This window comes from Amphiura filiformis, chromosome 18, assembly GCF_039555335.1.
Source record: "Amphiura filiformis chromosome 18, Afil_fr2py, whole genome shotgun sequence".
Classification (NCBI taxonomy): Eukaryota; Metazoa; Echinodermata; class Ophiuroidea; order Amphilepidida; family Amphiuridae; genus Amphiura; species Amphiura filiformis.
This window is the reverse complement of record NC_092645.1, coordinates 7,143,440-7,162,169: the sequence shown is the minus strand read 5'-3', so window position 1 is coordinate 7,162,169 and position 18,730 is coordinate 7,143,440. Positions and strand designations below refer to the sequence as shown.

General features: G+C 36.3%; 1 protein-coding gene across 1 annotated transcript; it reads left to right on the top strand.

The window, feature by feature from the left end:
* Positions 1-11,793: 11,793 nt before the first annotated feature.
* LOC140139713 (alcohol dehydrogenase [acceptor]-like) lies at positions 11,794-18,144 on the top strand. The gene is made up of 3 exons (XM_072161416.1): positions 11,794-12,084; positions 17,288-17,433; positions 18,048-18,144. Exons 1-3 carry the CDS (start codon positions 11,794-11,796, stop codon positions 18,142-18,144), a joined length of 534 nt encoding a protein of 177 aa, XP_072017517.1.
* The last annotated feature ends 586 nt before the right edge of the window (positions 18,145-18,730 follow it).

Below are 18,730 nucleotides of genomic sequence, written 5' to 3'. Positions count from 1 at the left end.
GAATCCAATGTAACTTCAAGAAGCAACATTACAAGCAATAGACGAAGGTCCAGTTTTAAAAGTGACAAACTGGCCTATTCAAAACTCCACGGACTAGACATCTGGTTTGAGAGTGGCTAATTTATGCGTGCCTTTAATTTAAAGGAACAAAAGAAAACTGAAACAAAAGAACTGACAAATAAAATGAAAGTAACAACTGACTTAAAAACTCCTTTAAATATAACGCTTCATTGCAGAAACTATGTTGTCTCTTTGTTGCGTTTGTTGGAATCGTTTTGCGCCTTGTATAGGCCAGTTTGTCACTTTTAAACCTGGACCTTCGTCTATTCAATTATTTGTAACTTTACTTCTTGAGGTCACATTGGATTCAATATGGTGCAGATTAGATACAGCGTCTATTAAAAACATATTAACCCCACTATTGTTTGAAATTGTGATTGATTTTCCAAGTGTAAGGATACCTTTTTGGCGCAGTATAGTTGCTGCCCTTAAATGCTTCACTGGGAAGTGCAAATCTGGATAATTTTGAATTTGAAATACAAAAATCTGGATAATTTTGAATTTGAAATACAAATACAAAGTCGTTATCTTGCGAAATTTGCACATCACTTATCAATAGAAATGTATTGACCAAAGTTCAATTTTTTTTTTACAATAAAACTTAAATTTGAATACGTTATATATAATCTACATTTTCTTTTTCGTCTGCCACTTATTTAAAATCGTGTATCGCACACCCTTTGATATCCCCTCTTAATAAATCAATACTACGGTGTCCTATCGACGCCAACAAAAAATTAAAATTTAAAAAAAATCACAAGAAAAGAAATAAAATGTCGTCAAAAAAAAGGATTTTTTTGGGTAATTTTTGGCCTCGATGGGGTACCGTACAAAACAGAAATTCGATACTATATCAAATATGTGATGCGATCAAGCAAAACCAGTCGGAACTCGGAAATATAAATTTTTCAGTTTCTTATAGGATAGTAAAAAGCATTTACAAAGCTGTATTTTGTAGAAAACCCCATTGAAATTGAACAACCAGTTCCGAAGGTATGAGCAACTAAAGAGTTTCTAAAACAATAGGAAACAAAAGCAAATATTTCCTTTCTTTTGCTATATCTCAAAATCAATATCTCCGAGTTCCGACTGATTTTGCTTGATCGCATCACATATTGCTTTAAGGGATTGATCAAAGTCCAAATCTGATAAAAAAAAGACAAAGCCGATATTGTTTATAAAGGTTATCACACTGTGCGTGTTTATCAATTCGAAGTTCCTTTACTGTCTTCACCAAGTTGATACTAATGTGATAGGCTATTGTACTGCATCAAAGTTTGTGCGCAATTATACAGGTTTGTGTTACTATGTTGTATTTTGAAAACATTTTTGTGCTAATTATGGCTATTATTTACTGGTATTCATCTCCGGACAATCATCGGTTTGCTTTAACATGCTTATTGTACGGTGCTTATGAGCCTTACGCATAAGCCTGTGTAGCATAAGCCATGCAACATGGTAATGCTTTCTGTCATAGCTGCTATTATCTGTTCCAACTCCAGTGACACCTCATGCATGTTGCTCTTGGTAGAATTAGGCTATGTTCACTGGAGGGGCATGGAAACCAGCACTGTGACAGCCCTGTATATCGATGTTCCTCGCACGTAAACTGTAAGTACTTGATCATTGTCATTCTTGGCTCAAATGTTCTTTGGAAAGTTAAAATATAACATATTTGCACAACCTAAAGAGTTAAAGTTGGACATACTGCAGTTACTGTCTGTTTTTCTTATACACAATACACAGTGCTCTTTCCCATTGACGCGTGACCTCTACAAATAGCCCTACGTTAAAAGTATGGGGATATGACTAGTTAACGTCGCTGTGTGAAAAATAACCGGCCAATATTAAAAGTACTCTTCTAAAGTTCTAGAAAATATAGTTTTTTAACATGTCCTAAATTTTTAGCTAATTTAGATGTTTGGAAATATTCGTACTTTGGTGTTTTAGTTAATGTTATAGGTAATAGTACATTGCCTAGTTAACGTCGCTGTGTGAAAAATAACCGGCCAATATTAAAAGTACTCTTCTAAAATTCTAGACAATATAGTTTTGTAACATGTCCTAAATTTTTAGCTAATTTAGGTGTTTGGAGAGGGTCGTACTTTTGTGTTTTAGGAAGGATATGTAAACGACAGATAACACCAAAAATATGAAGAAATTATTTCCAAACCGTGTTAAGTCAACAATCATTATGTTGCTCATTTTCAAGAATGCTGGTTTACAAAAAGCACGCCATTGTCTCATTTCGTGAACAAAAGTACACATACCATTGTTTCCTTTCGTTTCCTTTATAATCGGTTACCCAACTGAAGCTATGATACAAACTTTATTGCGATATCGCACATGAAAACAGTCACATGTGCACAGCCAGAGAAGATCCGATTTAATCAGTTGAGCTGTTTCAATGAGTGTTATCTTGGTTTAATAGCTTTTAATGGGGTTAAGTCATGCAAAGGTCGAGATGAATTCTACTGTAGACATGACTGTATCATGAAAGCTTCCAATTGCAGAAATCAAAGTTTTCTCGGACAAACTGTTATTCATCTTCAGTGAAAGCATGAATAACATAACACCGTCGGATTATAAAATAAATAATGTGCACTAAATTTAATGAGATACACAAACTTTAGGAAGCGGTGAGCGAGTAAGAAAAAAGCGCCTATGATCAAACTTGGAATTGTGACATGTGGTTTTGTCACATTTATTAGGCCTTAAATAGCCCCCTCATTTGGCATCCTTGCTTGGAAAACTTTGTTCCTTAGCCTAATTTGCATGTCAATGTACTTCTGCTTTGTGTTCGTTCAACCCTGGGCAGTCACCATCTCACCTCAGAGGAGTCAAGAAGTGAAAAAGTTTACCGTATAAAGTATCTGGCCAGGGTAAGTTAACATTTCCTTTAATTATATTGTTTTTCATTAAGAAAGTTGATCAAGTGAAATAGCACTGTTTGATTCATGGTTTAGAGTAAATCAGTTAAAGTTTGGTTATTTTTACCACTATTTGTGTTATAATCTAAAACTTGGTGCTGAGTCATGTTGAAATCTGTTAGTATCAGATTTGCAAGATTTATAGTGAAAAAGTGTGCGCGCACGGTTTGTAAGTTAAAGATGATGATTTTGAATTCTAATTGCAAAATTAATCTAAATCATCAGATGCATTGTTTTGGAATAACAATGGTATTGTATTGTTTTTGAGTTAATAACCATGATCAAACTATGTGTTTCCACATGATCTTCCGTTAATTAATTGTGTATGTTAATTGTGTATGAACTTGGCCTAGTGCTTCGTAAAAATAGGCCTAAAGTATGTTTGCAAGTGTTTTGTAACTTACCAAAGTTAAAGTTATGAAAGTTTTTTATAATAAAAGATAGGCTAGCCCTATCTGTATATTATTTAGTGATTTTAACAAGGAAGTAAACATAGAATCTAGGTGTGGTATTATTGAGGAGCTGGTAATAGTAGTTCCAGATCTTTCACCCAAATCATGCCAAATTAGAGGTATTATTGTGAAGTAAGTTGTTCGATTAAGCATGTTAAACTAGTTGTTTACCATCCTTATTATGTTCCCAAATACTGAATTGGGCCTGAAACCAACGAACCGTAGCCCAATATACACCCAAACCAGTAGATCTTTTGAGTAAGATAAATTAGCATAATAGGTCTATTATGTCAAGATTTAGGAATTTTTAGCCTTTACAATTTGATCATTCTTGTGCAAACATTGGCCAACTCTTTTCATAGGATTTGCATATAACATGCATAATGCTACCTGTAGTATATACAGGGTGTCCCAGAATGATTTGTACCGTGTTTGCAAAAATAACTAAAAATAGAAGACGGGCAGTGTATCTATTTTTGATACATGCATTATAATGCTGGACATGTCTCCTACTTATTCTGTGAATTTCAGTACGCTACCTTTATTTGTTTTGGCGTGGCATGCAATAATGTAAAATCAATGAAAAACTGCTTTTCATTTTCAGCGCAAACGACTCGCATACCCTTGAAAATGGCACGATACGATTAAATAAAGAACGTGGGATGTTTGGCACAGCATTTCGACGACAACTACTGTTGGGGTTGGGCCCTAAAGCTTGCCAGACAGCTGCAATCTTCGCTCTAGTTCTTACAGTCTTACGAGCACCTGAAGCTTCACTCTGCCGATTCCTGACAGTTCTGTGCTCGTCAAACTTCTTTACGTTATACACTATCGCTCCTTTGACTGGAACGCGTGCTCGCGGAAATCGTCTAATGAATCTTCTTTGCGTCGCAACATAGCTGCCGGTTTGCCAGTAAGTTTTTGAAAGGAATCTATGCTGCTGCACAATAAATTGAGGAGCCATCTTTTCTGTACCACAACCAGTTCGACCTCTGCAAGCATTTCAAATTACATGGACCTCACACCACAATAACTAAAACTACCGCCAAAGAGAGAATGGGATTAGGCCGCAAATCCTTAATTCCATGTAATGATTGCTTCGTAACGTCATAAATAATAGATAGATATCGGCTATTTAGTGGAAATATGAACAGGGCACAACTAAAATACCTGCATAACTTTTTCCAAATAACTTTGTGCTGAACGGTTAGTAATGTTACAGATTTTCAAAATAGGTTGCGTTGTCAAAACTTAGAATTCACCATTTTTACGCAATCTTCTATAACTTCTACTAGAAACGTCAAATTTTTAAAATCTAAAAAATCTGAGAAAGCTAAATATATGTAAAACTTAAAATGTAAAACAATATGAACATTTAACATGCCCTTCATACCTAAAAAATTCCATCTTTCCCGGTACAGATCATTCTGGGACACCCTGTATAGGCAGAAACCAAGTGATTTTACTCATCATTATTTTGGAAAGTAAAAGTAGAAATATAAATAATATAATTGTATTATTATTGTTTATAGGCATTTCAGTAGATTTGTTTTAGGATATTAAGATTCCGTATCAAACCCTAAACATTCAGTGCTGAGTAAGAGAAAGGCCTATATAAAGAGAACTTTAAATTGATTTGTTTTTGTTAAAATCAAAGATCATGATGTTGTGCATATCTTAAGTCATGTCATGCTTTGTCATCAAGGTATAGGTAATGTGTTATTTGAGATAACTATGATTTAAGATTAAGATAATATTGCATTTTCTTTATTGTCTTTGTGACATTTGTAAATAAAAATACTAATACACCCAGGTGGATTTATGTATTATAATAGACTGTGATTGATTGTATGATAGCATAAGGATAATATTATAGGTTCATTAGGCTTTACACCCAATTGGCCATATTGATAGTTTTGTTTGATGAATGAAGTTCAATGTGCATGATATGGTACTAGTAGAATTAACTATAGTAGTATTTTAATTTATCATCAAAACATATTCATTTATTATGATTATATATATTAAAATCCAATTAGGCCTACAGTTTCTTAAACGATCCGTACTTGTATTTATAGCCGATATTGTTGCTTATTATTTTGCTGTATTCAAATGTAGTTATTCCGATAAAACAATGAATACCTGTAACAGAATTCAACCTTTTCAACTTCCATTTAAATTAAGGTATTTTCAGAAAGAATCCTTTTTATAATTTATCATAAACAGATGATAAAGATTCATTAACGATGAGTAAGCTAATGTTCCGATTGTGCTATATTGTGTTGTATTTGATTTCTTGTCAATAAAAACGTTTAATGCTTGTATTTAGAATAGTGTATTAACTGAGGTCGGCGATTGATATTTTCTGTATTCCTACTAGGTCTATATGAAACTGAAGACAATTGTGATAGTGATAATTGGTAGACTTTGTATTGTATGAATTTGGAAATATCATGATAATTAATATCAATAATTGCATGTTTGTCAGAGTGTTACGATTATTTGATTATTATGTTAATTCATGTTGTAATGCAATGATTATCGCTTGATTTAGAATATTGAACATATTATTGTTGATTTATGTAAATTGGTTATCGAGTTACATAACGTTCATTATATTCTTTTTTTATATTTTAAACCGATATGTCGTTTATTAGTATTTTTCGTGCATTTGTAAGCTTAAGGTTATCCTTACTGTATAATGAATTATATACATTTTGTATGCATATGCGTTGTTAAGTTTGTTAAGTATTTGTTTTGTATCACTACAGCTTTGCTCGACATGTAGACTTAACTTGTATTCAATTTGTTTTGTTTATTTTACAGGGTTTTTTATGCCGCATGTATAAAATAAAGAACACAAACAGATGTTAACGTAGAATGCTGTGTGCTGTTTTCATCCGTTACAGAATGAACTGCATTGATGCGCGCATTATGTAATCGTTAACTTCTTCGCAACCAGTCAACCGAATCAAATACAATTTGCGTACGTGATGCACAATAAAATAGGCTATGCACTACATTTTAAATTGTTTGATTCTGATGTCTACTTCTCGACTTACGTTCAATTTTATTCACTCGGGGATTTTTTCTGGGACACCCTGTATGTGATGCGATAAAGCAAAATCAGTCGGAACTCGGAAATATTAAATTTTCAGTTTCTTACAGGATAGTAAAAAAAACATTTACACAGCTGCATTTTCCAGAAAACCCCATTGAAATTGAACAACCAGATATGAGCAATTAAAGAGTTTCCAAAACAAGAGGAAACAAAAGAAAATAGTTTCTTTGTTTGGCTTGATCTCAAAATCAATATTTCCGAGTTCCAACTAATTTTGCTTGATCGCATCAGATATAGTCGCAACTTTTAACACAGAAAACATGTCTCTATGGTTCCATTATACTCCTTTACAACCCAAAAATCTCATTTGAAGCCAATCTTATTCATATAGTGATAACCGACGCGACGGCGTGTACTCGTAGAAATGCTATGACTTATTTATAAAGCTATCTATCATATAATTTATTTTAGAGTGTATACCGACTACAATGTTGACATTATTATTGAGCCCCTCCATTCCAAGATTATCACCTGCCCAAAAGTAATGGTCGCTCCAAATAGCTATAAAATGTTAATACCTTTTATAAATGCTAATACCAGGGCTACGACACTGGAAAATTTGCATAGCAAAATGACCCGTTTCCTCCGCAGCCAATTTGGTTTCGCTCTATCAAAATCAAGCTGGCCACGGAAGAGACTACCCTCCTTTGTGTTTGTTCATTTGTGTATGGAGAGCCATTTTTGGAGTCTATAATGACTTAGGCTACGCTCTCAGCTAGAGTCCGACGATGCATTGTACTAGAAATACCTTTTCTGTGACATCGCTGTAGAGCCAACCGGGAACACGTATTCATTTTGAAAATATAGCATTAAATTTAGTATCACACTTGTGACCAAAGTGCAGTGAAAAACCTTAATTCTTTCATTAAAAAGAAATAAAAAATAAAAAAAAAACACGGATCCACCTGTGCACCTATAAAATGGGCACATCAATTTGTCTCAAATATGAATGAATTTTAAGAAACATACGGGATATCATGATATGATGAACCATTGACTTGACGCCATGATAGTAGGATCTATTAGTCGTTTTATATACAATGTATATACCGTATTGTCATAATCCCAATATTTGTCATAATATATAATGAGTAATATTTAGCAACGTAAATGTGCAGTTCATATGCACAAACGAATACTGATCTTTATGATATTCAGGTTTTTGTACACCACGTATAACATGTTACATAGGAGGTCAAACGTGTTGACCTTCATCTATTGTATTTGTTCATTTGTGTATGGAGAGGAGAAACGCCATTAAACACCATTAAAACTCCATCAGTATTAGGGCGTAGTTCAGTGAACTCACCGGATTGCTATTCCAAGTACTTTGACAATACAGATTATATGTATTAATGGTTCGAGGCGATTGCATTGAAAAACCTAATAAATTATTCATATCAGTTACGTAATCAATCGATAGTGCGGACACTTTTCATTTGCAAACCACCAAAATTCGTGATCTTTAAGCGTTAGAAAAGAAACCACGTGAATAGAGTGCCCTCTCAAGAATAACTACTCTCTGCTAATACCACAGAGAACCTATTCTTGAGACGGCACTTTTAATGGCGTTTCTCCTCTCCATACACAGTTGAACAAATACAATAGATGAAGGTCAACACGTATGACCTCCTATGTGACATGTTATATGTGATATACAAAAACCTGAATATCATAAAGATCAGTATTCGTTTGTGCATATGAACTGCACGTTTACGTTGCTAAATATTACTCATTATATATTATGACAAATATTGGTATTATGACAATACGGTATATACATTGTATATAAAACGACTAATAGATCCTGCTATCATGGCGTCAGGTCAATGTTCATCATATCCCGTATGTTTCTTAAAATTCACTCATATTTGAGACAAATTGCTGTGCCCATTTTATAGGTGCACAGGTAGATCCGTGTTGTTTTTAATTTTCATTTCTTTTTAATGAAAGAATTAAGGTTTTCTACTGCACGGGGGCCACAAGGGTGATACTAAATTTTAATGCTATATTTTCAAAACGAATACGTGTTCCCGGTTGGCTCTATAGCGATTTCACAGAAAAGGTATTTCTTACGGAAGTAACTAAGGGCCATGCGGGTTGCTTTGTAACGCAACAAGTCAGTATCTTGTGATCACAAATCCCGACTTCTTGTGTTCCTGACTTAGCCAGTTTGAAATAAAGAGAAAGTAAAGATATCAAAATAAAGAAATAGTTAAGACAACTCAGGATCTCAAGAACTCATGAAATTTGTTCAATTTTCACGGCGTTAGTATTTCAAATGTAAGCCCATCCACTTCAGTTATCTCGAGATCCTATTTTCTTGACTTAAAGTCAGGAACTCCTGAACTCAAGCCACGCTTGAGTTCCTGACTTCCTGACTTCAAGTCAGGAACACAGGATCACGAGATCCTGACTTCATGACTTCAAAGTCAGGAACTCGTGAACTCAAGCCGCGCTTGAGTTCTTGAGTTCCTGACTTCATGACTTAAAAGTCAGGAACTCGTGAACACAAGCCGCGCTTGAGATCCTGACTTCACGACTTTAAAGTCAGGAACTCGTGAACACAAGCCGCGCTTGTGTTCACGACTTCCTGACTTTGAACTCAGGAACTCACGAACACAAGCGCGGCTTGTGTTCCTGACTTCCTGGCTTTAAACTCACGAACTCACGAACACAAGCGCGGCTTGTGTTCCTGACTTTCTGACTTTGAACTCACGAACTCACGAACACAAGCGCGGCTTGTGTTCGTGACTTCCTGACTTTGCCTGGACTTTAGCATGTGTGTTGCTAGCGCCATCATTTGATATTAAATACATGCATTTAGGTTCTTTCAGCCGGGAGGTGACACCGAACCAGAATTACAAGTATCGAGTCAGCCTGTATCGAGTTTCGCCCAACCATAAAGGAAGATGTATCAAACAGGTTTATGACCTGACGGGTGTGATGGCATGGCGGTATGTTTTGATTTGTTTGTTTGTTTTAAAAACGGTCGCTCCGTGTGGAGACACGCTTAGGTCCTGATGGGACCACGCTCAAACAAAATTCTCAAGCCAGGCTTAAAAGCCTATTTAAGCATGCTGGCCTGTATGAAAAGAGAAGTGAGAAACCGAGTGAATTTATTATAGCAGAAGCCCCCTCGGGGGGGGGGCTTTTTGGACGGTAGGCCTATAGGCCTATGTGCCTGTCAATAGGCCCCCTCTTTTGAAGTCAACTATACCCGATGACCCCTTTTTTTAAAAGTCAGACCCGATGACCCCCCCTTTTGTTTTTATAGTTGCGGCTACCCGATGACCCCCTTTTTTCTAGATTTCCTAGAATAGCATCAAAATTCAACAAAATAATGCCGAAACTTTCCAATTTTGCTCCATATTTTTGTTAATCATGCCGAAACTTTCAAAATATAGGCCTACTACCCAATGACTCTTTTTTTGAAATCTTATAGGCCTACTCAATGACCCCCCTTTTTCAACCTGAATATTATACTCAATGACCCCCATTTTGATTTTGTTTGTCAGTACCCAATAACGCTTTGTACCCGATAGGCCCTTAGCCCTATACCCGTCACTTCTAAGTTGAAAAGCTCCGGAAGATTTTGAATATTGAGGCCGTGGGTGGGGGGCGGGGTGCTCCGAGGTGCGGATCCTTCTTTTTTTTAATGCATAGGCCTACGCTTATTTTAGGAATTGTCGGCCTATGAAGTTATGATTTTTACCTTAATATTATAAATTTTATTTTAAAATTATGAACTTTTATCCTAATTTATGAATTTTATCCTAAAATCATGAATTTTATCCTAAAATTATGACTTTTACCCTGAAATTAGGAATGAATTTTACCCTGAAATTCAATAGGAATTTTATATCAGATTATGCTTGTGCCGGCCCCGCTCATCAAAATTATTGTGCAGACTGGAGGCGTTCCAATATCTGTGCTGGAGGGTTCTCTTCAGCTCTTTTTCGCAGAGAAATTTTATAGCATCAACCTGGCCTGAGCCTGAGGGTCAAGGTTTCCCCCAGTCAACCTCGAAGCTGCAGGCTAGTATGAGGAACTGGTCGATGGCATTGTAGGCTATGATACCGGTATAATTATGTGTCATATAAAACTTGAGTAGAACCTAAATGCATTTATTTAATATCAAATGATGGCGTTAGCAACACACATGCTAAAGTCCAGGCAAAGTCAGGAAGTCACGAACACAAGCCGCGCTTGTGTTCGTGAGTTCCTGAGTTCAAAGTCAGGAAGTCAGGAAGTCATGAACTCACGAACACAAGCCGCGCTTGTGTTCGTGAGTTCCTGAGTTCAAAGTCAGAAGTCACGAACACAAGCCGCGCTTGTGTTCGTGAGTTCCTGAGTTCAAAGTCAGGAAGTCGTGAACACAAGCGCGGCTTGTGTTCACGAGTTCCTGACTTTAAAGTCGTGAAGTCAGGATCTCAAGCGCGGCTTGTGTTCACGAGTTCCTGACTTTAAAGTCATGAAGTCAGGAACTCAAGAACTCAAGCGCGGCTTGAGTTCACGACTTCCTGACTTTAAAGTCATGAAGTCAGGATCTCGTGATCCTGTGTTCCTGACTTGAAGTCAGGAAGTCAGGAACTCAAGCGTGGCTTGAGTTCACGAGTTCCTGACTTTAAGTCAAGAAAATAGGATCTCGAGATAACTAACGTGGATGGGCTTACAATTAAAATACCAACGCCGTAAAAATTGAACAGATTTCATGAGTTCTTGAGATCCTGAGTTGTCTTAACTATTTCTTTATTGTTATATCTTTACTATCTCTTTATTTCAAACTGGCTAAGTCAGGAACACAAGAAGTCGGGATTTGTGATCACTTCTTTTGTTACAAAGCAAACTCACATGGCCCTTAGTTACTTCCGTAATTTCTAGTACAATGTAGCGTCGGACTCTAGCTGAGAGCGTAGCCTTAGTCATTATAGACTCCAATAATGGCTCTCCATACACAAATGAACAAACACAAAGGAGGGTAGTCTCCTCCGTGGCCAGCTTGATTTCGATGGAGCGAAACCAAATTGGCTGCGGAGGAGACGGGTAATTTTCCCATGCAAATGAGCTGAGTGTCGTAGCCCTGCTAATACCTTTAAACGCAGTGAGGTGTGTTTATGGAACTGCATAGCATGTGGCCCGGTTGTGCTTTGTTGTTGTAAAAAGGTAATGGTTGAAATAAAATCAATATCATCACAATTCGTGTCTAGATTCCAAACTTTGAGGCACAATGGGCCTGCTTGATTTTTCCCCGGCGTTGATGTCAGCATCTGCAGCTACCCTTGCAGTCATCTACATGTATCTGTATAAATTGAAACCAAAGAAACCCTTAAATCCAAGTTATGATTACATCGTCATTGGTGCTGGTAGTGCTGGATGTGTGGTTGCAGCAAGGTTGTCAGAAGACCCGACAAAGACCGTCCTGTTGCTGGAGGCAGGTCAAGAGGCAGATGACCATCGGATTAGTGTTCCTGACGCTTCGCCCACCTTGCAGCAATCAGATGTCGATTGGAATTATCAGGTACGTCCTCTATACCATTTTGCTCCTTTATGTGGCAGTGACATCAGTGCGCATGTCAATAGGCGCAGCTTCGAGTAGCTAGTGGACGCTGAAAGTGCTGGCGTACACACGCACGATGCGGACAAAGATACGGACAAGCTCCATTAACATCAACAGCGACAACTGATATCATATTATCACTGGTTTGGAAGCAAACCGTATTTCCAATATTTATTTGTAATCGCTTGACACAAAATCAAGGGTAAATATTTGATCACTTTAGCAAATAAAATGTGGAAATACCATCCGACAAATGCAACTAGTTGTTCATTTTGAGCATTGTCAAAGGACTAAAAAAGTATTTTATTTGGTTAAACCTGATAATAACGAAGCCACTGCTACCTCTCACTGATTTGTCTGGGCTAGGCCTATTATGAGATTCAAAGGGTACAAAACCCCCAATCTTTGCGGCGCCACACAGCGTCATCATCCCTATATCTTCGTATCAAAATTGCCGTAATAGTAGGTCGAATCCACTAGTTCTCCATCAGTCACGCGTGGCGATTTTGTTCGAGATAGGCCGAGCGACTCAGGCTAAGCACACCACAAATACGTATCTTTCCCACTACGAATGCGGTGATGCCATTCATCAGCTGAAATGACTCATTTTTAGACATGCGCAATCTCATTACGCTTTTTCAGCGTTTCAAAGTTAAGTAAATTCGATTTTGTCAGCACTGATAAGAGCTTACTAAATTATTTCAACACATATATTCAACTGCAAGTCCAACAATAGGTTTTTACATAAACTAAAAAATAACGGGATATATTCAAGTATTTGAGATAATAATCATTTTTTGAATATCAAAAGAATGTACATCACGTATGCATGTATTCACTAGCTTAATTCATCACAATACAAACCAGGATCTGTGATTACTATGTCCTTGAGAAATAGGTCTTTTGACAATTGAATTTTCAATTCTATACAGACATTTAGACACTCGACGTCTATCAATAGAATTTGTCATGGATATATTAAAAGACAACTCATAGCTGAATTAATTACATCCCTGAGCTAATAGCTATTGGTTTTTAGCCAATGATAGGTTTTAACCAATCGATTGCCGAGCGATGAATATAAATTCAGCTAATCTTGTAATATCAGCAGCGGCTGGGAAGTTTACAAAGACACGTACGTGCCTTGCTTCAAGTTATATTTCTATTGCTTCGTTTACCGCCAATACAAAAATAATTATTTACCTGGTGTGCCCGCTGTGCCCCGCTCATTCCATTAACCATTGAACAGCTAAATCACGCACAGACATACCACAAAAAACCTTCACTACGAGATTATAGTAGTTGTTACGAAAAACTACGTCATTAAAAATGCGACATCACTCCTTAAGGGTATACGAGTTATTGTTGGTCGAAGCAGCCAAAAAAAAATCGATATTCATTATCTGAATCAACATATTATTGACACTTTGGTGTTTTGCAAAAGTTCATTCTACAAATCATATACTTTTAAAACTTGCTTAATTTATTGTTGTTAATGAGTTATGTACGTTTTACAAAAGTGTTGTTGTTTCAGCCCTCTTTACAACATAACTCAAGAACCACAGTATCTACAACAGTATATCTGTGATATTTGAATTCTTCTACACGATCGCTACGAATTGTGCAATGCAATTATTACTAAAGCTCACAGCCATTCGCAAGATGCTGCGAACTACTTTTTTGGCTGCTTCGACCAACAATACATCGTATACCCTGAAACCCGTTTCATATTCGTTTATTTTATAAGCTTTGAAATGTTCTGCTTGTTTGTTTGTGTTTATTTAAACCCGGGATTTAAACCCCATTCTTCCTTTAGATAAAACCTCAAGAGCATGCCTGTCACGGAATAAAGGACAATTCTATCAAATGGCCTCGGGGAAAGGTAAGAGTCTCCGGCAATCATATAATTATGTCTTTTATGTTATTATGTTTTTGGATAATGAATCACGTGGTTTTATTTAAAACAAACTCATATTGACCATGAAAACGAATAAAAGCAGTCGGCTCTCAACACGCGATATTCAAAATTCCTGCGCCAAAGTTGTCTAAGTGCAATGATGTAACGGTTATTGTGCTAAATTGTCGTCATTTTTATTCGTTTTTATGGTCACTATACAGTGGACTTCGGGTATATATATAAATGCGCTTTTATAAATGCGCACGTGACATCTACAAGTCGCCATACCGTGTTCAACGATGTAAGGTACCCGGATGTGCACAAATTACACACGCAAAAGTATAGGCGAAAATGACATGTTACAAGGAAAATTGTTTTTGCAAAATAGTGGCATTGACTGCAAAGGGGAAAATAATTTGACCCGAAACATGAACTCTTTATTTGGATTTTCCATCACGGAAAAAAATTTATGACGGAAAAGCTAGATATAGCTGATTAAAAAACTTATATTTCATTATTTCCGTGCTAAATGGGCGTGGCAATTGGCCATATTGATGACGAAATGTGATTCTTACTGGCATTAAGGTCAGAACTGAGTAGCTGCCGATGATGTTATTTGAAAATTTTTGTACGTGATGATAGGGAACTTAGGGGGCTGTCATTTTTTCGGAAGGAATGGGTCATGGATTTATTTATTTGGGAGTCACGATAAATACCCCCCCCCCCGTAGTTCCGCCACTGAACAATAACTCTGACCCTAATTTTAACTCTAATTTTAACGTCAATTGACGAAACTATAACTTTAGCCCTTTTCGGAATAATGACCCTCTCGAACTAATAGGCTAGATGTCCCCGCCCGACCTCCTCAACCCTAACTTACTCATTCATTCGCTCGCTCATATGACAGATGCTCACATCAAAAATTGACAAAAAACTAATTCAAAATGTGTTTTTAAGCACCTTTTTGTGTCCCCCATGCTAAATCGGTGATCTGTACACCCTTTGACCATGTTGACGTACAATTTAGAGTATAAACACGTAGATGACTGTACATGATCTAATCATCCCGGCTGGAAGATGTTGAGGAAGACTCGTATATACATCACGCTCATACGTTATATGACAATTTGACGTACAATCACGTATGTGATGCATGGTTTGAGGTTTATTCAGCTAGTAAGTTAGATCTCGTCATACACATTATTGTCATGGTATTATATTGTATTTGTATACGTCAATTTTGTTCAGTTTGATTCAACCGGCTTATAAAGTTTTACTTTACACGGAAGGGGAAAGTTAGCAAAAAACAATTATTTTATGAGTGTAAAAGGGGGAGGGTGGTTTTGAGGGAAGGGGGGGGGGGCAAATAACATTTATAAAATTATAAGTAAGGCGAGAAAAAAAGAAACCCTAATCTACGGGCGGACGGACCTTTCAAGTAGGGTCGGTCTGTCGGTTGGTATTTTTTTAAAAATTTTTAAATAACCCAAAAAATCACAAAAATCTGTAAATAAATTTCAATTTGAGGAAATATCAAAAAAAATTATCCTGAAATTTCCGAAATTTGGGGTCGGCATTCATTTGTACAGGAAAAATTTGTTTCCCAATTTGTTCAACATTGTTCGTCGCCTAAGTACATAAATAAATAATTAATTAAATAAATAAATAAATAAATAATAGCCACTCCTTCAATGGTTGCCATTTCAGTGATTGACAGTGATGTAATGCAAATATGGCGCTGGCCATCTGGTCACGTGCGCATTTATAAATGCGCATTTATATATACAACCGAAGTCTACTGCTATAAGCAATTTTGTTTTAAATAAAAACCACGGATAAAACCACTTGATTCGTGCTTGATAATTATTTTCCCACATATAAGGCATAATGTTGTGATTGCCGGAGACTCCATTTAATAGTTAGTCTTATCCTTTCTTAAAAACATTGTCATGGTGATTGAGAGGGTATATCATTAGGCTATGCGTGTTTTGAAAAATATGCAGCATGATGCCACCCTCTCTCAGCCAAATCGATGGTATCTCATTGCACGCCTGCAGCTCCATACGCGATGAAGAGCTTTGTTTCAAAACCACTTACATCCACTTGAGCAATTTTGAGAAAACATCAATAAATCATTTAAAAAATTACTGATATATGGGGGTTTTCAACAAAAGCAGTTTTTGGCTTGGGTAGGTTGAGCATCCTGCCATAGACTGCTTTTGTTGAAAACCCCCTTATATCAGTACTTTCTTGATGATTTATTGATGTTTTCTCAAAATTGCTCAAGTGGATGTAAGGGGTTTTGAAACAAAGCTCTTCATATATTGGGCCAAGAAAGTATCCTTACACTTGGAAAAAATATCCTAATTTTAAAACTAAACCATATTTGGGTACATTTATTTGTTTAATAGAAACACTATTTAATCCGGCACATCATGACACCCCAGTGAATCTAATGTGACTTCAAGAAGCAAAGTTATAAGCATTGGGTTAGACGCAGGTCCAGTTTTAAAAGTTTTATTCTGAGCTCACCGATCGAGTGCTGAATAAATGATCGCCTACGTGTGTAGACATATTAAAGCTGAAAAAATGACTTAGTTCAGCTAATTAATATGCAAAATTGATGCCAATAGAAAACCGTACATTATATCAGGGTGCGGTTATTTGCACACATATGTATACAAAGTTATTTCAATTGATAACAAAATATACACAAAAAGTAATCAATTATGCAAATTAATTACAGCTAGTTATGTATTCATGATGTTATTATGTAAATAAGTAATTTAAAAAAAAATTTAATGAAAGTCTATTCATTCATCATAAATTTGTCAAGTATGAACCTGTTATGATGTTGAATAAAGAAACTGCAGTTAATTACTTAAAATAATACAAAAAAATAAAAGTCACCATTTCCTGATCAGGCAGTCGGACCGGACTGATGAGGTTGTCAATCAGGTTACCCACCTTTAAGTACTGAGACCGCTTTTGAGTGTATGACGGTTTTAATAAACTTTTTAATAAACTTTTGAGTGTATGACGGTTTTAATGAATAGACTTTCATTAAATAAAATGCCAAATCCGAAAAGTAAAAATAAAAATTCATTTGCAATGCGATCAGAAGCTATCAGTGAAAACTAACATTTAAATAGGAATCTATTTTTTTATGCAAATCACACATTATTGCTTTAAGTTTGTCGCTGTGCGTATGACTGCACAAAGTACATTTCGTTGACTATAATACGTAAATTTCTGTCACATCTGTAGGTGCTTGGCGGTTGCAGTTCAGTCAACGCAATGATATATATGAGAGGCCACAAAGCTGATTACGATTCGTGGGAGAAACTAGGTGCTGTAGGATGGGGATGGGATGACGTACTGCCATATTTCCTAAAGAGTGAAAATAATACGATGTAAGTTGAGTGGAGCTACAACACTATAGATGAGGTGACTTCTGACGTCAATGCCTGACAGTGTGCGCACACATCATCACAATTTCCATTGTTTTTTGCCTGAAAGTATGTGCGCGCATTATATTTTGTTCAGGGCTCGTGTTTTTAAAACTCCCGCCACATCACAACAATGCTATTGAACAGTGTAGTGGTTGCGTAGGGCTCATTCAAGCATATCGATATACCAGTCCCTTGCCTTTGTTGATAAACATTGAAGTCACCTCATCTATATAACAAACAATTCGCTGTAGAAATGGTGATAACAGGATTTTTTACTATAGAGTAATTTCAGCAGTTCAAGCTTGCCTTATCCGGAATCTCACAATGTATTACTCTAGTTTAAGTAATTTATTCGCATTTTCTTGATTTAAAGCTGCAAAGAAGTATGAACTAAATAATTTATTCATGGAGTAAATACATTGAGTGATAATTTTACTTAAGAAATGAACTTAATTGAAGTAAGTTTAAAATTTAAAAAACAATTAAAATGTGTTTTTTATTGAAATTTCTGTTTAGTTGGTGTGGGATCAAAGGATAATAATTGTAATTTTCTGTATGTTGTAATTTTTTCCCAGACCGAATCAAGTATCATCTCCATACCACGGTGCTGGTGGACCTCTTACCGTGACAGAACGTCCCTATACATGCGACATGTCTTTGCAATTTGTCTAAGCAGGTATATATATGCCTCATAGCGTTTGTTTATTTGTTTTAAAAAGTATCTTGCCGTAGGAACTCGACAAAAACTGTCATACACTCAAAAGCGGTCTCAGTACTTAAAGGTGGGTAACCTGATTGACAACCTCATCAGTCCGGTCCGACTGCCTGATCAGGAAATACTGCCGAGTCAGGCAGCATGTTGCTAGGCGGCGGATGACATGATCGAGCCGGCAACTTGTGAAACCGCCCGGCCGTATGGCATTTTCCAATATACTCGGTTAGTTTTGAGGGGTTCATTATCGAACCCCAACGGTTTTAGCTTGTATTTATATTATATATCAACATAGGCCTATTTGTTTGTGATATTTCAAGCGTTTTAAAATTTTAAAATAATCCCATTCAATTACACGGTTGACGATGAAAATATACTGAATTTAGATAATGCAATGCGGCCACCACGTGCATGTTGCCTGCGCAGGCAACATGGTATCCCACAATGCAATGCTCTATTTCAAATAGAGCATCTTGTAATATACGGTTATTTCTTGGTTTAGAGTATTTAAAAGAAGTAGGTAAAATATATAAAATTATCAATGGA